The 25,985-nt window shown below is 47.2% G+C and overlaps 1 protein-coding gene across 6 annotated transcripts in view; it reads left to right on the forward strand.

The window, feature by feature from the left end:
• The window catches only part of LMBR1 (limb development membrane protein 1), a 127,505-nt gene that overhangs the window by 60,391 nt on the left and 41,129 nt on the right, over nt 1-25,985 (forward strand). For 5 of the 6 annotated variants that reach the window (XM_029920959.1, XM_029920991.1, XM_029920985.1 and 2 more), the window contains 6 exons: nt 11,890-11,970; nt 16,841-16,917; nt 17,559-17,636; nt 19,519-19,592; nt 19,821-19,911; nt 21,142-21,208. In XM_029920959.1, the coding sequence (XP_029776819.1) occupies nt 11,890-11,970; nt 16,841-16,917; nt 17,559-17,636; nt 19,519-19,592; nt 19,821-19,911; nt 21,142-21,208 (468 nt within the window). The remainder of the gene's footprint in view (nt 1-11,889; nt 11,971-16,840; nt 16,918-17,558; nt 17,637-19,518; nt 19,593-19,820; nt 19,912-21,141; nt 21,209-25,985) is intronic. The other variant, XM_029920974.1, reaches the window with a different exon arrangement.

Raw genomic sequence — 25,985 nt, forward strand, 5'->3', positions numbered from 1 at the left:
AGCGTGCTGGAGCCGCAGGTCACATGGCCTCCCCTGCGTGCTCAGAGCCGGCCGGTGGTGTCCCCCCTCGGTCTGCGTGAAGGCCAGTCTTGGCGCTGGCCCTCTTTCTGCACCCCGTGTGCCTCTGACTTCCTGCCCTGCCGTCTCCTTCTCTTCCCTGACCTGTCGCCTCCGGTCTCAGGGCCTCATCCTGCGTTTCCCTCCCGCCTCCTGTCTGCTAGGCCTTTACCCAGAGGCCCCTCTGTTCGCGGTGGGCTTCCCCGCACTGTAGCCTAGTGGGTATGATCACCGCCACCACCTCTCCTCTGCCCCTTCGTTCCCCTCCCCTGCCGCGTGCTTCCCTGTAGCACTTGCCACTCGCTGCCCTGCTGCTTTACTTTCTATATGTTGCCGTCTGTCTGTAGAACACGACTCCCCAGGGGCGAGTGGTTTGGTTCGTTTTCTTCCTTCCTGTATGACCCTGTGCCATCCCCAGTCACGTCTTGGGTTGGGGGTGAATGCTTGTAGCATGAGTGAGTAAACTGATGAGAACCATGCGTGATGGGAAGTTGTCATTTTACCATAAAGAGGTGAAGAAGGACGAAGAACTAAAACTTGGCGATAAAAGAATTAACGTGGGCCCAGTTTGGGGAAGGCCCGCAGCAGAGGGCTCTGAAGACCAGCCAGGCTCCAGGGCCGGAGACCTTATGCCCTGGGGTGTTCGTGAAGAAGCAGAAGTAAGGTGATTTTCCCCCCATTGTGAGGCCATGAAATGGGAGCAGCAAGATCCATCTCCACCCCGGGACCCCAGGAGAGGAGCCCAACAGAAAGTCCCATTACATTAATTGTGGCAGAAGCGCTTTTGTAATGCCTACCCAGGATTAAGAGGATGCATAGATCATTAGCATGTTTAAATGTTTAAGCAATGCAACAGCATTAATTGAAATAATTAGCTTTCGTGTGTATATAGCCTATGGGTGTACCGGGTAACCTTAGAAGTGCCATAATGAATAGGAATTATTTTTTATTGTTTAAGTTCAAAACCTCACAGTTCTTTTAATGTAATTTATTTAAAAATATTGTAGACTTTGAACTTAATGATTCAATTCAATTTTGTGAGGTGCTATTTTCATCTTCATGATAAAAAGTTAGTATAGCGCTTTGAGTAGCAGTTACTTTTCTGCTTGATTTTGATCTTTTAAAGAAGGCTTTTTCATTGAAGCTTTGTATTAATTCCTCACTCTTGGGAGCACAGCAGACGTACCCGCCCCACTGTGGTGCATCGTCCAGGGGCAGGAGCTTTGTGTTCTGAACAATCAAAGATGGAAAAACCACATTCGCTCTTTTCCTGGACTCTGGTGACCTGTGGGAAGCATTTGGTCGCCGTCGGTCTTGGAATCTTGCTCACGGATCACGGATCGGAGGCGGCCAGGCCGTGGCGGCAGCGCCCTGCCCGAGGCCCCTTCCGTCCTCCCTGCGGGGCAGTCTGCTGGGGCTTCTCTGCGTCTCAGCCTTCGCGCTGGGAGGAAGTGGGACCAGCTTTGGTCTCAGGGCATCTGCATCCTTCCATCCGGACTTGCTCCGGTGTTCCTCTGCGGTCCCGCGGGGCTGTTCTCAGCGCGCTGGGTGCTGTTGCTCATGTTGCTGAAGTTGAGAACGTCTCAGAGTTATCAGGCCCTGGGTCAGACTCACTGACTGGTCTGCGCCCATCAACAGCAGACACACGTAGCAAAACTGTTACACTGAATGGCAGTGCGGTGACAGAGGCAGGACTGTGACCAAGGCGGTGCGGTGAGAGAGGCAGGACTGTGACCAAGGCGGTGTGGTGACAGAGGCAGGACTGTGACCAAGGCGGTGTGGTGACAGAGGCAGGACTGTGACCAAGGCGGTGTGGTGACAGAGGCAGGACTGTGACCAAGGCGGTGCGGTGACAGAGGCAGGACTGTGATGGCGGTGTGGTGACAGAAGTAGGACTGTGACCGAGACGGTGCGGTGACAGAGGCAGGACTGTGACCAAGACGGTGCTGAGACCGAAGAAGGTGTTTAATAATCTCTTGACTTACTGAGCTAACAGCAAAGAATATTAATTCTGCTGGTGGAACTTATTAAATGGTTTCTTTCTAATAAGATGACCAATATTTGGGCCCAAGCGTCTGAAACAGTGAGAGGCGCCTGGTTACAGTTCAGTCAGCCTCTCGGACTGCGCACGCACCCCACTGACCGCAGTGTGGCCCGACCACGTGGTCTGTGGCGGGAAGAGAGGGACTGGGGAGACGTAAGAGGATCGCGGTGCCGGCCGCTGGAGGGCGGTTCGGAGTGCCGGACGGGGACGGCCAGGGGCAAGTGTCTTCCTGGATGCCCATGATCTCCGTTTGTCCAGCGCAGCATATTTGGGTGCCGGAGCTCCTGCTGGTGCCGTAGGCAGGTGTGAAACTGGAAAATAATGTGCAGTTTAAGATCCACCAATAACTTACATCTGTGGTAAAAAGAGAGAAGCCGAACAGTTACTTTAATTGTATATAGCTTTTTATAAATGTTCTTAAAGCTGGTTTTTAAATATCTTTTGTCTTGCTTGTGGTCACTTACAATGAATGTGTATTTGAATTTTCCTATTGCATTTGATACAAACAGTCGTCTATGACTTGGTTCTGTATTTAGCCGTACTGCCGTGGCTGTGTCCTGGGTACACAGAAGCCGGCACGTTACCGGATGATAGCTTTGCCCGCGGAGTGGGCGCAGAGTGCGCGTGCGGGTCCTCGTCTTCTCTAGGCAGCAGCAGCCTCGGTTGGCGCTGAAACGGATGCCGCAGAGGTGAATCTGCAGGATGCGGTTCGCAGAAGCTTCCCGGGTCGGCCTGGCCAGCAGCGGCCCAGTGCTGAGCCGCGGTGGGTGCTTGTTTCGAGGATCAGGACTGTTCGCTGTGAACTGCTAGGGGTCTTGGGCTGTAAACCACAGAATTATGTGCCTGAGTGACTAGGAGTAGTCGGAAGTACTTGAGAGACCTCACATGCTGGTGACTAGAGATTGTATCCGTCAGTTTGCCATGTTACGTGCAATCAAAATTTTAAAGAGTTACTTATGTAGCAGATTTTTTTTATGTTTATTTTTGAGAGAGAGAGAGAGAGACTGTGAGCAGGGGAGGGTCAGAGAGAGAGGGAGACACAGAATCTGAAGACAGGCTCCAGACTCTGAGCTGTCAGCACAGAGCCCGACGCGGGGCTCAAACGCACGAACCGGGATCATGACCTGGGCTGAAGCTGGACGCTCAACTGACTGAGCCCCCCAGGTGTCCCGGTAGCAGATTTCCTTGTTTCTTTGTTAAAAAATTAAATGAAAAACAAATCTGTTTATTCTTGAGGTTGTCTGCTTCTACGTAGTATTTGTTCCGAGACTCAGTTTAGGACACTGGGTTACGTAGGGAGATGGTTTTATTGCTTCATGTTATTTGAATTGTTTACATACCAAGTTAGAGATTTACGTTTCTTTTTTAAAAATGCATGATATATTTTAAATTAAATAATAACATGTGAATGTCAGTTAAAGCTGTCTGTACATTGAGGCTTGGTTACTGAAGAAATGCTGGGCTCTGGGAAGTGTTATCTTGGAAGCAAAATGTTTTCAATGCCGCACTAGGTTTTCAGCTTAATAGAGCTGGGAAAAGTTGCCTTCAGCTGTTAGTTTTCCTGAATCCAAAGAGACGGGTGGGGCAGGATCAAAAGTACTTACTTGATCAAAGTTATTGCCTCTGAAGGTATTCTTAGCCGTGTGAGCAAGATGAAAGGTGGTGTTTTTATTGCACGCTGGTAACAGTGTAATTTTGAACTAATTGGTGTTGAACTGCCAATCACCTAGGGAAATGCAAATAGATCCTCTTATAATTTCCTTTGAGGTAGTGAAGTCTTACGTCGTGGCTGGAAGAAAAACAGAGTAATACCGTTAAATTGACCTTAAATGAGCTGCTTTGTGGTTTTCTTGGAGAATCCCTTTTTATTTTCCATGACTAGTCCAAACAGGTTTTGTCTACCAATTTGACTTATTGACTAGACGATGCTGACATGGAACATGTGAGATTCATTTTGAAATAGAGTAAGGCTGATACAGTTGTTCAGGATATTCTGACGATTTTTTCCCCCAGCGCAGTTTAAATTCACGTAACACTCCAGTGCCTGTTTGGGGCATGTCTTGGTTGCTTACGCTCGGCCCCGTTCCTTCCGGTCGTTCGTAGTGGCATCCTGGCCGCCCGGGCTGCTCCTCTCCCTCAGGAGCTGGTACATGCACAGTAAAGGGTGTGATGTCTTTGAAAATCGTGTTATTCCAGATGAATCTAGTCATTTAATGAGAGCGTGCTCTGTTTGAAGGTAATGAGAATACATACATTCTTAATTTTTATATGCAAGTCAGCCAGTGTTTATTTAAAATTTATTTATTTATTTTGAGAGAGGGAGAGGGAGGGAGGGGCAGAGAGAGAGAGAGAGAGAGAGAGAGAGAGAGAGAGAGAGAGAAGCCCAGGCAGGCTCCGCACTGTGAGGAGCCCGATTCAGGGCTTGAACCCACGAACCATGAGATCATGACCTGAGTTGAAATCAGGAGTCTGACGCTTGACCAACCGAGCCATGCAGGTGCCCCAGTCAGCACTTGTTAACTGTGTCTCGTGTGCCTGGCACTGTGTCCCCTGCAAATAAAAACACAGCACTTCGGAAGTCCCTCCTAAGTTTGTGTTCCTCTGGAAGGTACAGTGATTGACCTAGATGTTTGCGAGGCTCCGCGGGTGCCATGCCGCAAAGCAGGCGTTTCTGTCTTCGCTTACTGTAAAATCAGCAGCTGGAGTACTGTGTATCCTGATTTCTGTTTCCTTTCAGACTTCTGAATCCTCATCAGATTATTGTTTCTAGCACTGAACTGGTTACTGGCGTAATCTTCTTTACAAATACAGGGAATGCAGTGCAGTTTCAAGTTGTGTTTGTAATTAATCAGATAGAGAACTTAAATGAGCATTAACTACAGATACACACCATATAATTTATGAAGAAATGCGATAAAAAGTAAGAGGTAAGACTAGTGTGTAGTTTAAGCTTTGATTCAGAGACACTTGAAAATTTTAAATGCGATTTCATCTTGCTGCAGATCTTCTTGGAGGGAAATATTCATTAATTCTGTAACTTAATTGTTTCCCTTTGTGCTTTGGCTCCTAGAAACTCTAAACTACATTTATAGTCAAAGTTTTGTAGCTTTGGGCCACACTTCCTGAAAATCTGTCTTCACCCTATTCTCCCATAAATGGCAATTACCTGTTGACAAGTAAAATGATGAAACTCAGGAGCCCTGGAACTACTGTAACTTCTTAGTGCGTTCAAGGAGGGGGAAGGCACTGACTCTCTCCAGCACGTGGACGGAAGCAGGGAAGGAGATGGCGGGGGCAGAACTTCCCTCTCCTAGAAAGCCGGGAAGACCGGACTTACCTGAGTGCCCGGGGGCCTTAGAGAAGGAGCCGGCATCCCCCAGGGCATGAGCCGCCAGCGCCTAGGGCCTCGGCCAAATCCTGCTCTCTTTCTCCCTCTGAGAAAGGAGCGCAGATGCTGGAGGGACCCCGGCGCCCCGAGGCTGCCGCTTCCTGAATCAGTGTTTCTGGTCGGTTCTTCCCCGCGCCCCCAGAACAGAAATTGCTAGGCCCTCGGACTGGTTTGTCATTGTTGGACCGACTGTCCCATCTGATGAGGTGGCGGGAACAAGAGCGGGCCGTAAAGAAAAGTGCTCACTCGCTAAAGGCTCAGTGCTGACGGCGGCGGGAGGATCCAGGACGACGGAGGCCCGTGGAGGGGAGCAGCCAGTGGAGGGACAAAAAGGAGTTGGCAGTTAGCTCTTAAAAGTAATAGGGACTTTTACGGAGACGTAATTAGAGAAGAAGAAAGGCCACCTAGAATGTGGAAAAAAAGTTAAAAATTCAGTAGACAAAAGATGAAATAGTCCTGGGGCAGGCGGGATAGTGACCCTGACCCACCCTGAGCCTTAAAGGCGGCCCGGCATCCTCACAGCGTTGTCACAGGTGGTCACAGAAGGAGAGGTGGCAGTAGAAGCAGATAGAGTGACCCGAAGAAGGTCCACGAGCCAAAGAATGTGGGCAGCTTCTAGAAAAGCTGGAGAAAGAGGAGGGAACATCGTCCCGCTGACGCCTGGCTTCGGGCGCCGTGTGGCCCCAGCGGCCAGGGGCGAGCCCACCTTCCGGAAACCTGACCGGACAGAGCCCGTGGGAGAGCTGGCTCACGTCACAGAGCGGAAGCGCCAGACCAGCAAACGGCGCGATGGTAGACGTGACAGTGGAGCGAGGCGCCTGAGCCAGACAGCAAGCATCCGGAAGGCGGAAGGGGAACACGTAGAAAACTCTGGAGCCCGGAGATCATAGAAGGACATGTCAGGGTGCTGAAGAAAAAGGCACAGAGTCCCGGACAAGAGGACTAAATAAGACATTTAAAAGATCTAGACTCACTGTGTCAGACTGTTGAATTCCAACAACGATGATGCTAATGATGAGAAAACAACTCAAATGCTTTCACAAAGAAAAATAATTTATAAAGGAGAGAGAGCGACGTCAAACTTCCTGTTTGTGACCTGTTCAGGAGGATTGGATATTATCATTAGTTTTAAGGGTTGGAGGGGGAAGATTATAGTTAAAAACTCATGTATTTATAAAGATGCATGTATATTAGGGTAAAAAAAGATACTCATTTCGTATCTGTATACCGAGTGTCTAATTTGTGCTAGGCGCTATCCCGGGGGCTAAGGAAATGATAACTTGTACGGAGAAAGAAAATTTCCTAATAATCATATATTAGATATTTTTAAAGCAATCTCAGTAATATCCAGGATTTAGGAGGAGTGGGTGGGAAGTGGTGAAAAGAACAGATAAACGTACGGGGAAGGCTTCACCGTGGTGCGGAGAGGTGACGCGGTCAAGAGCGTCGTTGTGGGACCAAGACTGTGTTACACTGGAAACAAACACAAGTCTACTTGCGTTAAGAGAGAGAGTTGCTGCCGAAGTGCCACACCGGCCCAGGGAAACAGAATAGACAGATCCCACTCGCTGGAAAAGAGGAAATAAGGAGCAAAAGGACACGAAAGGGGAAAGAGCCACCAGTCTTCATAGTAAGCCAACTTGTGGATGGCAGGATTCAGTCCCTGGATGTCACTGTTGAGCTGTGGGAAAACCCACTTTGAAGCCCTTTCTGTGTCTAAACTTCTAATTTCATGAAATTATTTTCTTTTTTAAGCTACTTTGAGTTGAGATTTTTGATTCAGTGGATCAGTTTCACACCCCATTTCAGAGATGAGAACATTGAGGTTTAGAGAAGGAGAACTTGAAAAAAAACCACAATAAAAATTTGGAATTTGGCAGACCTGCAAACATTTTAGTAGCGGCAAGTTTAGCAGACCCAAGGAGGCTGAATCCCAAGCTATCTGTGCTTGATTCATATCCTCGAATCCCCCCAAGTCTCAGGCAGTGGGACCTCCTGATATGGAAGTGGAGATGCGGCGGAGGGTTGGTTGAAAATCCTGTCTGTGAAGCGATTTGGTCCCCACATCGTTTCCCTCCATCTGAGGCCCCGGGCACTGCCTCCTTCCTGCCCCACAAAGCCGGAGGGTCGGAGGGTCATTCCCAGAGAGTGAAGCGGAAGCAGGGCCGGGAGCAGGGCAGAGCAGGGGACCCCGTGGGGGTGAGGGTTTAGCCCCTTCAGGCGCCCATCCCCCTTCGTGCAGAGGAGGAGACGGAGGACTCCGGCCCAGAGGAGAGCCCCGCCGAGGCCAGCAGCGGGTGTGCCCCCCGGGACCTGCCGGGTCACCCAGCAGCAAGTCCACAGCAGGCCACCACCCACTCCTGATTTCAAATTAGCTTGCTTAGTGCTTCGCCCTTTGGTTTTTAATTTAAAATTTGGGGGCACCTGGGTGGCTTAGTTGGTTATGCACCTGACTTTGATTCAGGTCATGATCTCATGGTTTGGGAGTTTGAGCCCCTCGTCGGGCTCTGTGCTGACAGCTTGGAGCCTGGAGCCTGCTTCAGATTCTGTGTCTCTCCCTCTCTCTCTGCCCCTCCCCTGCTAGTGCTCTGTCTCTCAAAAATGAATAAACATTACTAAAAATTTAAAAAACACCTTTTTTTAAAAAAAAAAGTGGGCTTCACCCTGGGCTCCAGCCGGCACCCAGTGCAGGTCTTGAACTCATGACCCTGGGATCAAGACCTGAACTGAGATGAAGAGTTGAACATTTAACCGACTGAGCCCCCCACGTGCACCTAGCGCTTCACTCTTAAATACGAGCAGACGACTCAGGCTCAGCAGGCTTCTGAGCCGCTTCAGAGGAGAGGCCAAGCAATGAAGAAGCCTGGGAGAGACGGAGCAGACGCTAGAGGAGAGTATGAGAAAATAAATCTGGTGTGAACACCCCGAGGGGAGCCAGGATCGCGGCCACAAGGCAGGCGAGGCCTCCATGAAAACGGAGACGCTAGTGAACCGAAAGGGACTCTCGGTTCTTAGAAATACCAACCATCCAAAAGACTGGAAGATAAAGAACTTTTTTAGAAGATTGGTCAAAATGACAAAAACAGGAGAAAAGATTTAAGAATATTAGAGAACCAGTTTAGGATATCTAGCAGGCAAATATTAGGAATTCCAAATGGGGACAGGAGAGAAAGGGGGAAATGACAAAACCAAAAAAAAAAAAAAAAAAGTCTCAGGCCCAAAGGGTGAGAATTTGGAGATGGAAGGGGCTCATCTTGTGCCCCGGGTGGCCCGTGGACATGGACTCGCCACGAGGACCCTGGGGACAGAGGTCCCACACGTGTCACAGAACGGAGAGCGGTCACCCTCCGAGGGACAGGAGGAACCTGGGGCTTCCCAGACGCGCCACCAGAAGCTGGAAGACAATGGAACGCTGACTTAGAATTCTGCGGGAAACTCCGTTTTGCCCTAGATTTCCGTATTTCACCAAACGCTAAGACTTAGCAAAGGTAAAATATCCAGGCTTGTGTCGTCTCAAAAATACTACCTCCCATTCACCTGTCTGTCACAAGCCGCTGCAGGCCAGGCCCTCCACAGGGAGGGGCGCAGGCAGTGGGCTATGTTGGCCGGAAGGGATGCAGCACGAGGGAGGAGGGCAGCGACCCCGGGAGAAGCTGCTTCTGGGAACGACGCGAGTGCTATCACGGGCATCCAAACACCAAGAGAGAGAGACATTTGGGAGGAAACTGGCACTGAGATATGGTAAGCACATAGAAAACTAACCAAATGAAAAAAATTACTAATTCTAGGCGTGGGAAGAAGAATATTATGGAAGAAAAGAAAGCTAACCGTAGCTTGTACGTGGACAAGCAGCAGATGGCATTTCTGTCGTGACAGTGCAGACACTGCACACTGATGCGACCACACTGTCCAGTGATCCACACTGGGAGAGGGGGGAGTGCCAGGGTGTGTGTCCTACAGAGACTTGTCCTTACCTCCCGTGGTAGGAAGGCACTGGTTATTCCTAAGAGCTGGAAAACAGGACCTAGCAAGGGCAGCTGTTTACTTAGTGATAGGAAGACAAACGCTGGAAGAGTCAGCTCAGTAATTTGAAGCGTGGTCTTTTGGGAGGTAGAATCGGGAGGAAGGGCAGCGTGGACGCACGGACCTTGTGAATGGATTTGACACTCAGAACTATGTGCACATTTCATTTTAATAAAGATAGAATTTTTTAAAAATCCTTAAGGGGCACCTGGGTGGCTCAGTTGGTTCATCAGACATCTGACTCTTGATTTCGGACCAGGTCACGATCTCCCAGTTGTGAGAATGAGCCCCGAGTTGGGATCCGCAGTGAATGTGGAGCCTGCTTGGGATTCTCTCTCCCTCTCTCTCTGTCTCAAAATAAACATTGAAAAATTTGTTTAATTTAAAAAAACACTTAAAAACTAAGACAAGGAATATGGAAGGTATAAGATGAAGTTTATCAACTGTTACACAAAATTCTTCCAGATGCAAATACCGTATTTCACTAAATGGAAATGGGCTGAATCCCAGAGCCTGTGGGATCGGGTTAGTCACGCATCTGTTGTAGTAAAGCATCTGCGTGGCGCTGTTGTTTCTCACATTTGGTCACATCTGTGGAACTGCGGTCAGAGTCCCTGCCCCCCCACCGAAGGAGTGCCCTGCGACTCGGGCTCGGCCCTCGGGCAGGACACTGGGAGGTTATTCCTGGTCCTAGCAACAGAAAGACCGGAAGTTTTATTTTCCATCCTGGGAACATAAAGACGGAGAGTCGTTGGAACTGAGCCACTCGGCTCACAGTCAGAGGAGACGGGCCATCTGTCCCTGCCGCTGGGAGCGCCCGGCCGCTGGTGCCGCTCCTTTCCAGGAAAACGGGACGTGTGCCCGCCGGCTCTCGCGGCCTCGTGAATTCCTCTTCTGCTGTGACCGGTCCACCCACTTCAGTTGCTTATATCCAAGGAACTCTAACTGATAAGGTTAAACCTCGAATAAGATGCAGCTGATAGACACACAGACATACCTACCTTGAATTTCAGTCCTTTTTTGTGTGCCACGTGTAAGTCAGTAATAAATCAGTAAATACGTAAGGCAGGTAGAAACAGAAAGAAAGTAGAACTTACGGTCCACTAAGTAGAATTGATGTTGAAAAACATTAAAAACAAAGTGGGTCATTAGTGATAAAAGGTGTGATTTTTGAGGAGGGCGTGATAGTCTTCTAGGAACCTTCTAGCAGACAGGTACAAATGCATAATGGGAAGAACTCTAAAAACTGAGAAAACCTAATCCACAAAAGTGCATGGAAGTGGAGGATTTTAATTTATCCATTTCAGAATTGAACATGTAAAATAGGAAATGGAGAAACGCAAGTCGTTATAGAAATCAGTAGAAAGTATGAATAGGGGAAATCCACGGGGTAAATAAACATGAAAAGATGCTGAACCACATTTAGGGAAATGTGTGTTAAAGTAACAATAAGAAAACATTTTGTACCCATCAGATTCAAGAACTACAGCATCTAGTGCAAGGGAGGATATTAGGAAATAGATACCTTCAAAAGCTATAAATGGAAATGGACATTATTACAATAATTTAAATCATTACAATAAATTATAATATTTGGAAGGGAATAACCCTTAAATAGCTCTTAACTGTAAATGCTTACACCCTGTGACTCAGAATTTTGGGAATCCATCCTGCAAAAGCAATTGCATTAGAGTGTACTGGATGTGCATACAAAATTTTTGTTGCAACGTTGTGGTCGCAAAAACACAGAAAAACCTGACTTTTAAGTTGTAAGTGGAGTCATTCTGAATAAAATGGAAGTGTGTCCATACTGTGGGGTATTGTTCAGATGTTAACGGAGCTGGCACTCTGTAAACATGGACGTATCCATGGCTAGGAAAGCAAGTGGTAAAATAACGTGTCCAATTTAACCCATTTTTACACAGCATCTAACAGAAACCATGTGTGTGGTATAGATGGATATGTGAATGTTTTCATGAGTGTAAAGAAAGGTGTGGCAGCATCCACCAAGCCGTCACTGAGTGTCACTTTTGGGAGGCAGGACAGAGAATGAGCTCTTGAATTTCGTTCACTTTCTATAATAAGCATTTGATATTTCTGGCATTAATAAAAACTTCACAAGAGATCGATTAAACATTTAATCCAAGTAAGGTATTCTCTAGGCAACGTGTAGTGTTTAATCAGCAAGAACTTGGACGGTTTAAGTGGTAAAGAAGTAGATACACTTTTCTGTGACTCACAAATCCGCATTGGTGTTTATTCTCAGTGATCAGGGTTTGTCAGGTGTTCTCTTGTCCTTGAAGTACATGTGACGCCTGCCCGTTCTGTACTGCTGGGTTCTGTTGTTATACTCCTCAGATGTTTTTGCTTTCACTAGGACTGTCCTCGTCAGTGGAATACAATATAACGGAGTTGGAACAGGAACTCGAAAATGTGAAGACCCTGAAGACAAAATTAGGTACCGTGCATTTGTGTTCTTCGCTCGTGTGTGGCTCTCGGATTCTTTCCAGAGACTTTACCACAGTCTGAAAGATTCAAGACATTATGAAATGTTTAGGGTCGGTTACAGGCTTCCCGTCTCTCCAGAGCTGTTGATGAAGACTGTCTTCTAGTTTGGGGAGCGGAGAAGCGTGTACGTGTTCACAGTTTGGTTTGGTGGGTGGGTTTGTAACATGACTTTTCAGAAGCTGATGCTCAGAGCTGCCCCACGGCCTCTTCTCTCGCATTGTCCCTGACAAGTCATCTGTCATCCTCCTCTTGGAAACTGTCTTTTCTCTCTCTCTGCTTTTGGAATGTCCTCTTTCTCATTGACTTTGGATAGTTTGATTAAGCTGTGCTTTTAGAGTAGTTTTCTTTATGCTTCTTATTCTTTGGGTTCATTGGGTCTCTTGGACCTGGGAATTTACAGTTTTCATCTAATTTGAAACACTTTTGGCCATTATTTCTCCAAATGTTTTTTCCTTTTCCTCTCTGCGCGCCCCGCCCCTTAAGTGACTCCAAGTGCATGCACACTGGAAGCTGCCCCCGAACTCAAGGATTTTCCTTTCTTTTTCAGGTTTTTTTCTCTGTGTGTTTCACTTGGATAGTTTCTATTACTGTATCTTCATGTTCACTAATCTTTCTACTGAGAGTGTGATCTGCGTTTAACCCCATCTCTTGTATTCCTCTCAGACCCTGCAGGCTTTATATTTAGAAGTCCTGTTTAGACTTGCTTTATGCCTTCTGTGACTCTGACATGTTTAGTCTGCCTCCTCCTTTTTAAACAATAGGGAATACGGTGATCATAACACTTTTGATGTTTTTATCTGCTAATTCTAACTTCTGTGTGAGTTCTTGGTAAGTTTCAGTCGCGCCACTTGGCTCCCCGTCACTGGTTGTATTTTCGGCTTTTCCGCTTGCCTGGCAGTTTCCGACCCGACAGCGGACGCGGGGATCACGCCGAGCGCGGTTTTGCTCCCTTGCTCTGAAGGCCGGTCAGGCGGGGCCGCGTGTTCCCACGTCAAGGCCACACGCTCGTGCTTCCTGAGCCCCGTTACTGCCGGGTGGGAGCTGCTCCGCCTGACGTCTCTGAGTGCGGCTTCCGCTGCGCGGTGCCCGCCGTGTGCCCCGGCCGACTCTTCCCCACCGAGGGCCGGGGGGGCCCCTCAGGGTCCCCGGAGCTCTTTCTCTGGGAGGTCCGCACAGTCCGGCTGACTCGGTCTCTCCTCGCTCCCAGTTTATGTCCTCAGCTCCAGGGCCGTCTCGAGACAGCGAGCGGGGGGACGCAGGGCTTCTCCAGGGTCGCTGCTCTCCGTGGACCCCCGGCCAGCGGCTCGAAACTGTTTCCTCTGTGTTTTTTGCTTGCTTAGCTGTTTCAGCCTGGGTGGTAAAGTGGCCCCTGACATGGAAGTCCAGTGTTTTGTCACTGAAAATGTGTTCGTTTTTATCTCTTTTTTATTGAAGTATAAGCACCGCCCAGTGTTCCGTCAGGTTCAGGTGTGTGACGCGCTTCAGCAACTCTGCACCTTCCTCCTGCGCCTTGTGGTCCGTGTATTCTGGATCGTCTTCACCGACTTCTCCCCTCTGCCTACCCACCTCCCCTCTGCAGGTCACCAGGGTTTCTCTGTCCTTAAGAGTCTGGGGTTTTGTTTGTTTGCCTTTTGTTACTTTGTTTTCCATGGCTGATACTCCTGTGTGTGTGTAAGAGTGTACATATCACATCTTGCTTTTCCACTGCTCTGCGTGTACACACTTGGGCTGTTTCTGTAAGCTGGGTATGGTCAACAATGCTGCGACAAACATTGGGGTGCATGTGTCTTTCTGAATTAGTTTTTGTTTTCTTTGGGTAAATACCCGGCATTGGAATTCCTGGGTCATCTGGTAATTCTGTTTTCAGTTTTTTGAGGAACCTGCACTGTGTTTTCCATGGCGACCGCACCAGTTTGCGTTCCCACCAGCAGTGCGTGACGGTTCCCTTTACTTTGTGTCTTTGCCTACACTTGCTATTCTTGGGTTTTTGATTTAGTTACTCTGGCAGGTGTGAGGTGGGATCTTATTGTGGTTTTGATTTGTATTTCCCTGATGATGAGTGATGCTGAGCATCGTTTCATGTGTCTGTTGGCCGTCTGGAAGTCTTTCTGGAAAAATGTCTGTTTAAGTCCTCTGTTCATTTTTAAATTTGGTGTTTGGTTGTACAAGTTCTTTATAGATTTTGGATGTTAACCCGTAAGTGGATATGTCATTTGCAGATACCTCCTCCCATTCAATAGGTTGCTGTCATTTTCATCTTTGTAAACAACATCATGTTGTCTGTTCCTTTATTCATTCTGCTGTCGATGCGTATTTGATGTGTTTCTTGTCTTTTGCTGTCATGAATAATATTGGCGTAAGCCCTCTTCTGGTATCTCTTGGTTCTTCTGTTGTTTCCGGGTCCGATCCTGGAAGTGGAGTTGGAGGATCATTGAGTCTGTGGGTTTACAGCTTTTTAAAATAACGCTGAATGAGTTTCCCAGTGAGACCTCCTGTTGCTCCATTTCATGACCAACAAGTGGCCGTGCGGGACGCCAAAGTTTTGCCAATTTAGTGGATGTGAAGTGGATTCACTGGTGTTTCAGTTTATGTGACCTTGATTTGTGTTTCCCGTGTTCATTTGGCTTCTGATTGAAAAACATCTGTTAGCATTTCATTTACTGCTGGTCTGTTGGCAATGAATTCTGTTAGTTTTTGTTGATCTGAAAACTTTGTCCCTTGCCTTCTTATTGGCAGGGTATTTTCACAGAATTTAGAATTCTTATTTGGTAGTTTTCAGCACTGAAAAGATGTCTTTATGGTGTCTTCTGGTTTCCGGTTGAAAGCTGTTTCCTTGCCCTTTTGAAAGCTTGTGAGATTTCCTTTTTGTCCGTGGTTAGCAGTTTGACCCTGATCTGCTCAGGTTGGTTGTCCTTATGTTCATTCTTCTGGAAATCTGCGGCATTTCGTCGGCATGCGGCTTAGTGTGTCTTATCGACTTCGGAAACGGTCGGCTCCTACCCCGTCAGGTGCCGCTTCTGCTCGTTCTCTTGTGTCCGTAGCCTCTGGCGGCCCGTGTGCTGGACCTTTTCCCGCCTGTACGTTGTTTCTGAATTCCCCCACCGGTTTTACACTCTCCAGCCGGTGTTATTTTCCGTCGAAGTGCCTCCATTTCACTCTCTTTCCCGCTGCGTCCTGTTGCTAAACTTTCTCTTCCACTCTTCATTTGAGTTACCATATTTTCCAGTTCTAGAATTTCCATTTAATTATTTTCTGGATTCAAATTATGGCATTTGACATCTTGTCACTTACCTTTCTGAACGTATTAGTCAGTTATTTTAAGGCCTCTTTCTGGTGAGTTCAGTGTCTGGATAAATGGAAAGTCTGTTTCTATTCTTTCTTTTTCTGTCCTGTCTCCAGGTAACACTTGTCAGACATTTCTTGCACAAAGCTGTAGAAACTCTGGATAATGTTTTCTTCTTCTTGAGAGGATTTGCTTTTTCTTCTGGTAGGCGGGGAGAGGAGGGAGGGCTCCTTCCTGTCGGGCTGGCGGTCACCCCGCAGCGGATGGCGGCCTTCATGAGGGCCCATCTCCGGCCGCTTTGGCCTGGCTGCTCGCCTGTAGCTTTCCAGGTGACAGCCTGGGGGTGTCCTTGTTGGCTCTATACCATCCTCTTCTTATTTTTTTTGACGTCTATTTATTTTTGAGAGACAATGTGAGCAGGGGAGGGGCAGAGAGAAGGAGGGAGACACAGAATCGGAAGCAGGCTCCAGGCTCCCAGCTGTCAGCACAGAGCCCGATGTGGGGCTTGAACCCACGAACCTCATGATCATGACCTGAGCTGAAGTCGGATGCGTAGCTGACTGAGCCCCAGGCGCCCCTGTACCATTTTAGTGAACTCTCAACTTTAGTTTCTATCGCAGGAAACAACCTGTTGGGAGCTTTGCTCTTCCTGTTTGCTGTACCTTCCTGTCGCCCTCTCTGCCTCTCCCTCTCAAGCTCTGGGCCTCTGCCTCCGGGCCTCTCCCTGCCGCCCTCTCGGCCCCTGGTGTCTTGAAGGGCAAGAGGCTGGATGTTAGGCCCTTTCCTCCCCGGTGCTGGCTGCCCTGGTAGCCCGGACCCCACGCTGTGCCCTCCTGACCTTGTTGAGTTTGCGGAAAGAATTGCTTCAGTGTCATTTTTGTTTCCCTACGGACGGATGTGTGCTTGATTTCTCCGCGTCGGGCCGGACTTGGCTGCAGGGAAGGGCAGTGCGGACGGGGGCCCATCGATCGCTCACAGCGTGGTCGCCTCCCAGTTTCGCCGTGGCACCTCCGCGATTCCTCCGAGCAGACCTCCTTCCCCGGCTCTGCTCGAGGTGTTTCCACCGGTCGTTCGTGGCACGCGGATCGGCGTGATAGGACGGAGGCCACCGGAGCCAGAAATTTGCTCCCGCTTGTAGTGGGCTGGAGGGAGTTGTCTTTGGGTTAGAGGGGACTTTTCCTCTGGCGCCTTTACTCCCTCAAATCTGCATCGTTACGTAAATCTGTATCGAATACAGATACTCCTTTATTTTCAGAGTAAGCTGTGTATTAACAGTACATTTCCTTAGCAGCTGAAATGTCTTTACAGAGCCAAACCGTGAGCACGTAGGATTGAGCTACTTAATGTAGCAAAGTGAGTTTTAAATCTCTGATTTCTATAATGTATAGAGGAAAATAAAAAATTTATGTTTTTGAAAAAGGAATTATATAAAAATAATACATACTGGGTAAAGCAATAAGGAATGAAAATATGAATCTGTTGGGATGAGAGAACTTTTGGAAATCTTTTGTTGTATTTTGTTGTGTTTTTCTAATAGAGAGGCGGAAAAAGGCTTCGGCGTGGGAGAGAAACTTGGTGTACCCCGCCGTCATGGTGCTCCTTCTCACCGAGACCGTAAGGGTTTATTTGCCTAGTGAAATAAAGCAAATTATTTGTTGTTTACTTTGCTATTGGAGTGTGGCAACTCCCTCAGCTAAATGGTTTCTAGTAAACGGGTTTTCTATCAACAGGATTAAAATCCATCTAGCCCTGTATTTGGAAAGACTCAATAGAGTAAAAATGGAAATTAATGGCAGTTTTAAAGAAAATCCTCAAGATTTCCTGCTTCCTCATGAAAGCAGGAAATTCGTTCCTTCATGGCGTTTAGGAGGAAGAGGCGCGGTGTGCGGACACCCCGTCTCAGACTCTGCTCGGATCTGAACACTCTGTCGTCAGGGTGGTTCTGGGGACGTCCTGAAGATTGCTGGAGTCCGTGCGGGGCGGGGGGGGTCCCCGCTGGTGAAGTCGGGTGGTGACGGGCTGTGTTAGTAACTTTCCTCACAGGCTTTGGGGCTGTAATGCTGTGCAGAGGCCTTACTGGCGTCTGTTCTGGAGCTTTGGCAGTGGGTTTGGCTCCTTCCAGCTCGCAGACTCGTGCAGCGGGGCCTTGACTGCTTTCCGCTGTTCTGAAGCGTGTATTTGCTCATATATTTTCACGCGCGCACGTTCACCGCGCACCTTGGAAGTTGACCTGACGCTCAGTGTTTCCGTTGCAGTTCATCTCGGTCCTCCTGGTGGCTTGTAACATCCTCTGCCTGCTGGTTGACGAGACAGCCATGCCAAAGGGAACACGGGTAAAGTGCCCTCAGTGTCTGTTCTTTAGCACCAGTGCTCTGTGTCTATACCCTGAGTCTTTTAAAGTGAGTAGTTCACAACATTCACCGTTGTGCAGGTGCGTCTCAGGCTGTGTGCCGCTCTTTGTGGAAACAGCCCCTCGTGAGCAGCGTCTGTGAACAGGGACTTTTGTCTCTAGTTTCCTACTCTGGGCTGCCCAGCCCGTTTATCAAATCGCAGAGTTTCCTGTTAGGCTTTGTATCACAGTGTATTATTCTTTTAGCTGAAGTTCTTAGTTTTAATTCTTTAAGAAGTTGTGTACTCCACGAAATAGTGGCATTGAAGGAGTTTATCAGATTGATTCATTGTGTTTGCAAAAGATCCAGATGCGTGGTTGGTAGGGACTTAGGCTTCAAAAGAATCACACATTTAATGAAACTTGAGTCGAATGTTTAGTTACTGGAGGAGAGTCAGATGTACACCTTTTCATGAGTTAACTTTGTTTTCTCTGTTGTTTAAAAGTTGATGATTCTATTCCATCCCGTCCTTTAGCCTCTGTGGGTATATTCTCTGTATAGAAGGCAGTTACCGCTGCGTGTTAGGGTCTGGCGTACTCTAGGTGTCTCTGTGCACTTTTCATTCCTCAAGATAGTATTTGTGTTGTAACATTTTCGAATGTTTTCCCAAGTCAGGAGCTTCCCTGTTCCCCATAGAAAGGACTTCCAGACTCTTTCAGACTTCGGTGCCCCTTTCCCTCTGAACCAAATGAGACACCTTTCTTTTGGTAGATAAAAGCCAACGTCAACCTGAATTTCTTCCCTTGAGTCTAAGACGAGACACCTGCTCTTTCAAAGGGAAGGTTTTCAGCCATATTCTCCATTTTAATGTTTATTTTTGAGAGAGAGAGAGTCAGAGCATGGGCAGGGGAGGGGCAGAGAGAGAGAGAGAGAGAGAGAGAGAGAGAGAGGGAGAGAGAGAAAGAGAAACGCAGAATCCGAAGCAGGCTTCAGTCTCTGAGCTGTCAGCACAGAGCCCTGCATGGGGCTCGAACTCATGAACCATGAGATAATGACCTGAGCCGAAGTCAGATGCTTAACCGACTGAGCCACCCAGACGCCACTTTATTGGTTTATTTTTTATTAGCCTGACTGTACACTCCTAATTTTGCTGGTATTTCTGTTCGATATAATTAAAGCTGATAGTAAAATAGTAGTTCATATTTGAATAGTTCCTTTAATTGGTAAGCTTTGAAAATGTGGTTCCTACTTTAGTAACAAATTATTTTTTTGCCTGTCTGGTCTCATTAATAAATATTAGTTTCTCTGTTTGTTTCTTAAGATCTGGCTAAAGATAGGTTTTGACAGTAGGTATAATGTTTAGGAAAAATGCATACCGTTACATTTTAAAACGTCTGTGTTAGTTAGGTTATAATTTTTAAAAGCATCTGAATTCCTAAGGAAGATTTGGGGAAAGAAAACTTTCAAGTGTGGAAATAGGACATGCACATTCACCTCCTCTCCATGCTTAGCTTACTTTCACATGTTTTAAGTATAATTTTTATATGTTAGGATTCATTTAAATAATTATGTATTTATTCCCATGGTACTGTTTAAAAAGTTTCTTCCAGTAATATTCAGGACTTAACCAGTAAGTGTAGTATCATTTTGATAAGTAAATTACATTTGAGGTAATTGGGAGATGTTTTGAGTTTGTTAAAATCGTTAACGTGTGCTTGAATTAGTTGATGAACTCACTCTAGTGTCATATTTCATTGTCCTTTAAACATGTAGATGTTATTCCAGAGTGTTAAACATTCCTAATTCCTATATTTATGAAATAGTTTTTAGGGAAACCAAAGGTATAGTGTCATAGAATTCTGAAAAGTGATTTTTCCCCCCACAGGGCCCTGGGATAGGAAATGCTTCTCTCTCTGCTTTCGGTTTCGTGGGAGCTGCACTCGAGATCATTTTGATTTTGTATCCTTTCTCTAAGCCAGCATTCCGTCACCCAGTTCGCCGTGCAGTTTCCTGGGCCGGTGGTAATTTACCAAGACACTCGCCTAGGAGGAAAAACCAGCCCGTCTTCCTCCAGCACGCCAAGTGGCTTTTTGTTGGTTTTCCTTGGAGCCTTAAGACTTTCTGCAGACTACTGAGAACTTCAGGAAACTCGCATTCTTTGGAGAGCTTTTTCCTTGATTCTCACAGCTATCTTATGGTGTCCTCTGTCGTCGGTTTCTATAGCCTCCGGTTTTTTGGAAACTTCATTCCCAAGAAGGACGACACCACCATGACGAAGGTAAAGTCTGAGGCGGCCGCGCCCCCTCGCGCCTGGAGGGTGATGGCCTGTTCCTTGTCATAGTCGCCCTGAGCGCCTCATTTGCGGTGATAGGTGTTTGTTTGTAAATTGCATAAACACAAACGGAAAGATTTTCAGAATGTGAATGAGTGGGAAAAGGCTGTGCTGCGCTGTTTAATTTGGACGTGGCTTCCATTCACTTGTAAATGCGCAGGCCTGCGGGCCGCGGAAGGCTCCTGAAAGGCCTCTTTCTCCTCTAAAGGAGACGTGTTGCTAATGAGTAACTTTGATTGTGCCAGCTGTACTTCAGGGAGCTTGTTTGAAATCTGAAGAACGTAGTTGCCACCAGTAGGAGAGACCAAGTATTTCAAATTTGAATAATTAAAGCAAGACGGAAGAGCTCTATTCAGAAACATTTTGTAGTCTGAGGCTAATTTGACTTCCTACAATGTGTCACTGGTTTTGGAATAACAAAGACGGTTACCGGGTACAGTGACCCCGCGTGGGTTATAATATTCCCACAGGCTGACGCTGGGGAAGAGCTACGTCAGTCAGAGCCGCTGGCCCCTTTTCCTTTCTCGCACATCACACACTTCCCAGCCTGTCTCAGCAGGGAGCAGTCACTCGGGGTACATCATTTACCTGTCTGTGGGGTGCTAGGACTTCCCGAGATGCTTAGCGTGCAGGTGACGTGGCCTTCAGTATTAGTGTTTTCAGCTCCTTTTATTTAACATGAAAGAATAAGCAGAGGGCACATTGGAAATGAATCACTAGAGTTTAGCGGTTTTAGATTTCTAGCTTTTTGGTATTAAATCTTACAGTAGTTGAACAGATTCTATGTCTTGAGCGGTAGTCTGGCTTTAAAAGTTTACCCAGAAGTATGAAATTATGCGTTCTTTTTCAGCGACAGGGAAACCTTTTCAGAATTGGCAGCCTCAACCAATAGCGTAAAATGCGCCGAGGTATAAAGTAATTCAGGGTTCCATAACTTTCTACTCGTGCCAGATGCTGTAAATATCTTCCAGAACTGACCTACAACTTTAAGTGTTTGTAGAAAACGTTTCTTATTCTCTACCTTCTGTCTTGACTAATATCATTGAGGAGTTAGCCCAGCCCCGTACCACCGTACAGGTAAGTGGAGCGCGCGCTAAGCCCCCGAAAGCGAAGGGGCTGAGTGCATCTTTCATCCTACCGTCTAACTGGCCACTATTCCTTCTGACCCCCACACAGATCATTGGGAATTGTGTGTCCATCTTGGTCTTGAGCTCCGCTCTGCCTGTGATGTCAAGGACACTGGGTAAGTTTACGTGGCAAATGTCCACTTAAAGTTCATACCTTTCAACTATCTTTTCTAAATTTCTGCCTTGACTTTTGGTTTCTGAACTTTTTCAAAAAAATCATCCTTTGAAATATAATATTTCCTTTGATTCTATTTTATAACTCCTGTACTTCGTTTACATAGAGAACTATACCAAAACAATACTTTCCTTTTTTCAAATGATGACCATTTATTTTTTAAGATTTAAAAAATACTCCTTCTCCAAACAATGGACAATTTTTCCCACTGTCTAGTTAAAACTTTTGAGTTCTCTCATGAGTGATGCGGTTTGGGGGTGATGATGGGGTCCGGAGCCGATGGCCAAGGAAGAATTCTTGAGGACGTCTTTGGTGCAAAAAGGTGATCGTTTCAGCAGGGGGACAGGACGTGTGGCAGAAAATGCTGCACGGGGTCGGGGGGGCTGCGGGGGGGGGCGGGGGGGACAGGTGGAGAGACTCTGAGTTGGGGAGGGAAAGGCCAAGGGGACGTTTCCCAGGAGAGTCCCACGTGCTGCAGAAGACCCGGCGCTGGAGGCCTGGCTGCGGGCGGGCGGGGCGGCCTTCCCTCCGCGAGGCGTTACCACCGCGGGGCGGGGCTTCCTGGGGAACCGTCTGCTCTGCAGTTGCCTCATCCTTGTGAATGGGCGGCGCGTTCTGAGGAAATATGACTGTACCTGTCATTTCCTTGTCACCTGTGCGCCCACATCACTGGAGGGGAGGGTGGTGCTGGGGCTCCAGGAAACGGCGTCCCCAGGTTTCTGGAGCTGAGGTTATAAGTTTACTAAGATATTTGGAAACCGATGGAGATTTGCGTCCTGTAGCGCTGTGATCTCTGTCAGTTAACTTTTTTTCTTTCCTTCCCTTTGTCCTTGGGCGCCCGGGAGTGTCCGAGGGGTATCCCACACATCCCTCGGGGTGGGGGGGATATGTACTTTGCCCTCAGCTCGTCTTGTGGTCCCTCATCAGAGAGGAAACTGTGATATTAGAAAAAGAATGTTGAATGTCTAGAAAGAGTAAACTGATTTTTCTTATATGGAATTTTGTTTTAAACTCACAGTTTAGTGTGTGGTTTAAAAATTGAAAATGTGTAAAACTTACTTGAAGCTGTTTTGTGTCCGGGAGACAGACTTGGAAACAGTGAGGTTGGTGGGAGCACACACTGACTTCAAGGACATCTGGTGGTTTTTGAGTTTTTTACTTGCCCGTCATTTGTATAGTTTTCTTAATTTTTCAATTTATGGGAATTTAGATCACCTTTTAGAAGTAATACATTTCTACTTAGTCACTGAAACGTGGAGCGGATCTTCATCCAGCCTTCTTACCTGTTATAAAGCCCTGTTGCAGGCTGTGACCTCACTTCTTGGCCAACTATTATTTCAGACCGAAATCCCTGTTAGGAAGTTCTGTTTGGTTCCCTGGACTTAGGTTTCAGTCAAGAGTGGCCACTAATGATGAGAAGAACCCCATCACTCAACCTCAGGAACTCGCTGCTAACAAAAATTGCTAGTAGCTTTGAGTTGCTTTTGTTTACCTCTTATATTGCCTCTGTTATTTATTCAGGACTCACTGTCAAATCAGGGAGGCGGGCTGTGCGAAGAAAATATAGCCTTTATATTTACGTGCATAACTTACAGAGAATTTCGTGCTTTAATGAAAAGTCAAGTCCAAGTATAACTGTAAAGGGACCACTGTCGCAGACACGGATACAAAGCTGCTTTCCTCAGTGGTCTTACTTCCTTTTGTTTGCTTTATGGGACTAGTTATTGTTTTGGCATCTGCTTATGGTGTGCTAATCTCGAAAATGCCAGAAGGGTGCACGTCAGGAACTTCGTTTGTAACTGAGCGGTATCGTTTGCGTTGTGATGATCCCACAGATAATTTCTGGGATACTGTAGCCGCCCTGCCGTTTAGTCCATTTCGAAACTCGGCAGCGCGGTCTGTTGTGTAAGCGCGGATAGCGGCACGCACTGCTTCTGTGGAAGCGCGTTCCTTGCCGAGTGTGCTTTGATACAAAGAAAACAAATTAATGGCAAAATTTGCTTTTTGAAGATCAACAAATTAAATTCCTGAGTAGTTTGCCATAGAGATAAATAACAAGAAGCAAAAGAAAGATGGGACAATCAAAATGCAGCCGACAAATGCCCGGGCCCAGCTGTCCAAACAGGATTACTGGAGTGCATCAGGGTACAGTGAGTCATGCGGAGCTCTGCAACATATCAACACGCACTGCGCTCCGTGCTATGCCCGGTGGCGCTGAATAGATGAAAAGAAGTAAATACGTTAAACAGATTCATGGAGGCTTTTCACAGTATTAAAAAAGCAAATTTCGAGACTAAAAGAAGCAGCTTTATTTTAGTATTATGGGAAATGCAAACTAGAGACTCCTTTGTGATTCCTCTATTAACCCTTTAGAGCGGAGTCTTTGATTTTAAGAAGATGAAATGTGGACAATTGTCATGACCATGATCCCAGCGTAGAACAGGGTTTTGATTTACTCGCTGAAAAGCTCGTAAGCCCCGCATAGAGGATGTACTTAACAGCCAGATTCCACGCTGTGAAGGTTTTCGCTCTTTCTCAGTGCCTCTCCCGAGGACACCCCGCCCGTCGGACGCGCACCTCGTCACGTCCCGGGAGACGAGGAGTGAGACCGCGGGGCGGCCGGGCGCCCCCGGCAGCCGAGCCGCCTCTCCCGGTTCTGCCGTTCACCGCTCACGGTTTCCATCTTAATTGTGAAGTGAAAGTAACATCGGATCCTGTACAAAAGGGCTGGTTTGGTGATAGTTTTGCTCCGGACGGGTTGTGTGAGGTTTTGGTTCCTTCGGGTGGCTGACTGGTACTGTCGGGGCGCCGCGGGCATCATCACTGAACTACGGCGTCAGACGCCAGCGCCCAGGGTGATGGGACGCGCTTACTGAGGACGTCCTTTGGCCAGCGTCTTACATTTGAATGTGGATGTTGTACTAGTTTGAAAAATTACAACAGGGTAGATTTTATAAGCATCTCACTTGACAAGAGAGAATTAAGTTGTAAGAAAGATTTTGATCATGTATTGTTAGGTATCATTCACGTAAATGATAGTGGTGTAGGAAGCACCAAGATTCTGAGCTTAACATGTCTTGCTCCAACTCTTTACAGCCTTAAAGAGTGCTGCCTTGTCAGTGCACACCGTTTCCAGGCCACTGTCCCACTGCCGATTTAGGTGCCGTTCAGAAGAGCCCCGCGTCTGGGGGACGTGTCCCTGTGCGCCGTCAGCAGCGGGCTGTCTGGTGCGGTGGACACTGAAGGCGGCGGGCGAGCGCGGGGAGAGGAGGGCAGACTCTGGGTGCCCGCACCCTTGGCAGCACTTTGTTTACGTTAATGTTTATTTCTTTATTAATGTTTATTTCATTTTCATGTTTATTCATTATTGAGAGAGAAGGAAGAGCAGGAGTGGGGTGGGGCAGAGAGAGACACACAGAATCCGAGGCGACTCCAGGCTCTGAGCTGTCAGCACAGAGCCCGACGCGGGGCCCGAACTCGTGAACCACAAGATCAGGCCCTGAGCTGAAGTTGGACGCTTAACCGACTGAGCCCCCAGGCGCCCCTGCAATAAAATGCTTTCGAGGCAGCAGTGAATTCTGTAAGACTGACTGTGTGCGATCGCTGACATGCTCTTTCTTTCGCTTAATCAAGAAACTGATGACCTTTTCCTGCATTGTTATTTGCCATCTCCTCCAGCAGGAGAGTTTTTCTCAAATGCAACCAGCCGACTTTGCAGTACTGTTACAAAGTTCTATTTTAGTAGTCATTGTATTATCCTGAAGCTTTCTGTAACTTGTAAGTTATGTAAGGCCCACTGCAGAGTTTGAAAAGAAAATGTACTTAATATTAAAACGAAAACATTTACCCCTTTGAGTCACCTTGAATTTATTTGTAACATTTCTGTGTGTTTCTCATCTGGGCCCTCATTTTGCAGGAGATAAAGTGGATTACTCTTTTGCTCCTTGATGAAGGAACCTGTTTAAAAACTGGTCCAGTTTGGAGAGGTCTTTATTTGGGGTGTCCTAAATATACTATTAATCTTTACCCTCGGCCAGTTCTCTCCAATTCTCAGTGTAAGACAAAAGTAAACAATGCTTAGAAATGACAAGTGCACGGGCCCCTGGGTGGCTCAGTCAGGAAAGCGCCTGACTGTTCGTGAGCTTGAGCCCCACGGCGGGCTCTATGTTGTGCGTGCAGAGCCCACCTCAGATCCTCTGTCTCCCTTCTCTTTGCTCTTCCCCAACTCACACTCTCTCTCACTTAAAAAAAAGACAAACCAACATTTAAAAAAAGAAATGACAAGTGCAAAATAGACCTATAAATTATAATAAGTATTCTTGTTAAATTATTTTATTTTTATTTTATTTTTTTCCCATTTGTAAAAAATAGTTTATTACCAAGTTGATTTCCATAAAACACCCAGTGCTCTTCCCCACAGGTGCCCCTCTCCACTACCATCACCCTCCTTCCCTTCCTCCTCCCTCTTCAGCCCTCAGTTTGTTCTCAGTATTCAAGGGTCTCTCGTGATTTGCCTCCCTCCCTCTCTCCAACTATTTTCCCCCTTTCCCTTCCCATGGTCTCCTGTTAGGTTTCTCCTGTTAGACCTATGAGTGCAAACATATGGTATCTGTCCTTCTCTGCCTGATTTATTTCGCTCAGCATGACACCCTCGAGGTCCATCCACTTTCCTACAAATGGCCAGATTTCATTCTTCCTCATTGCCATGTAATACTCCA

The sequence above is a fragment of the Suricata suricatta genome, chromosome 2, assembly GCF_006229205.1.
Source record: "Suricata suricatta isolate VVHF042 chromosome 2, meerkat_22Aug2017_6uvM2_HiC, whole genome shotgun sequence".
Classification (NCBI taxonomy): Eukaryota; Metazoa; Chordata; class Mammalia; order Carnivora; family Herpestidae; genus Suricata; species Suricata suricatta.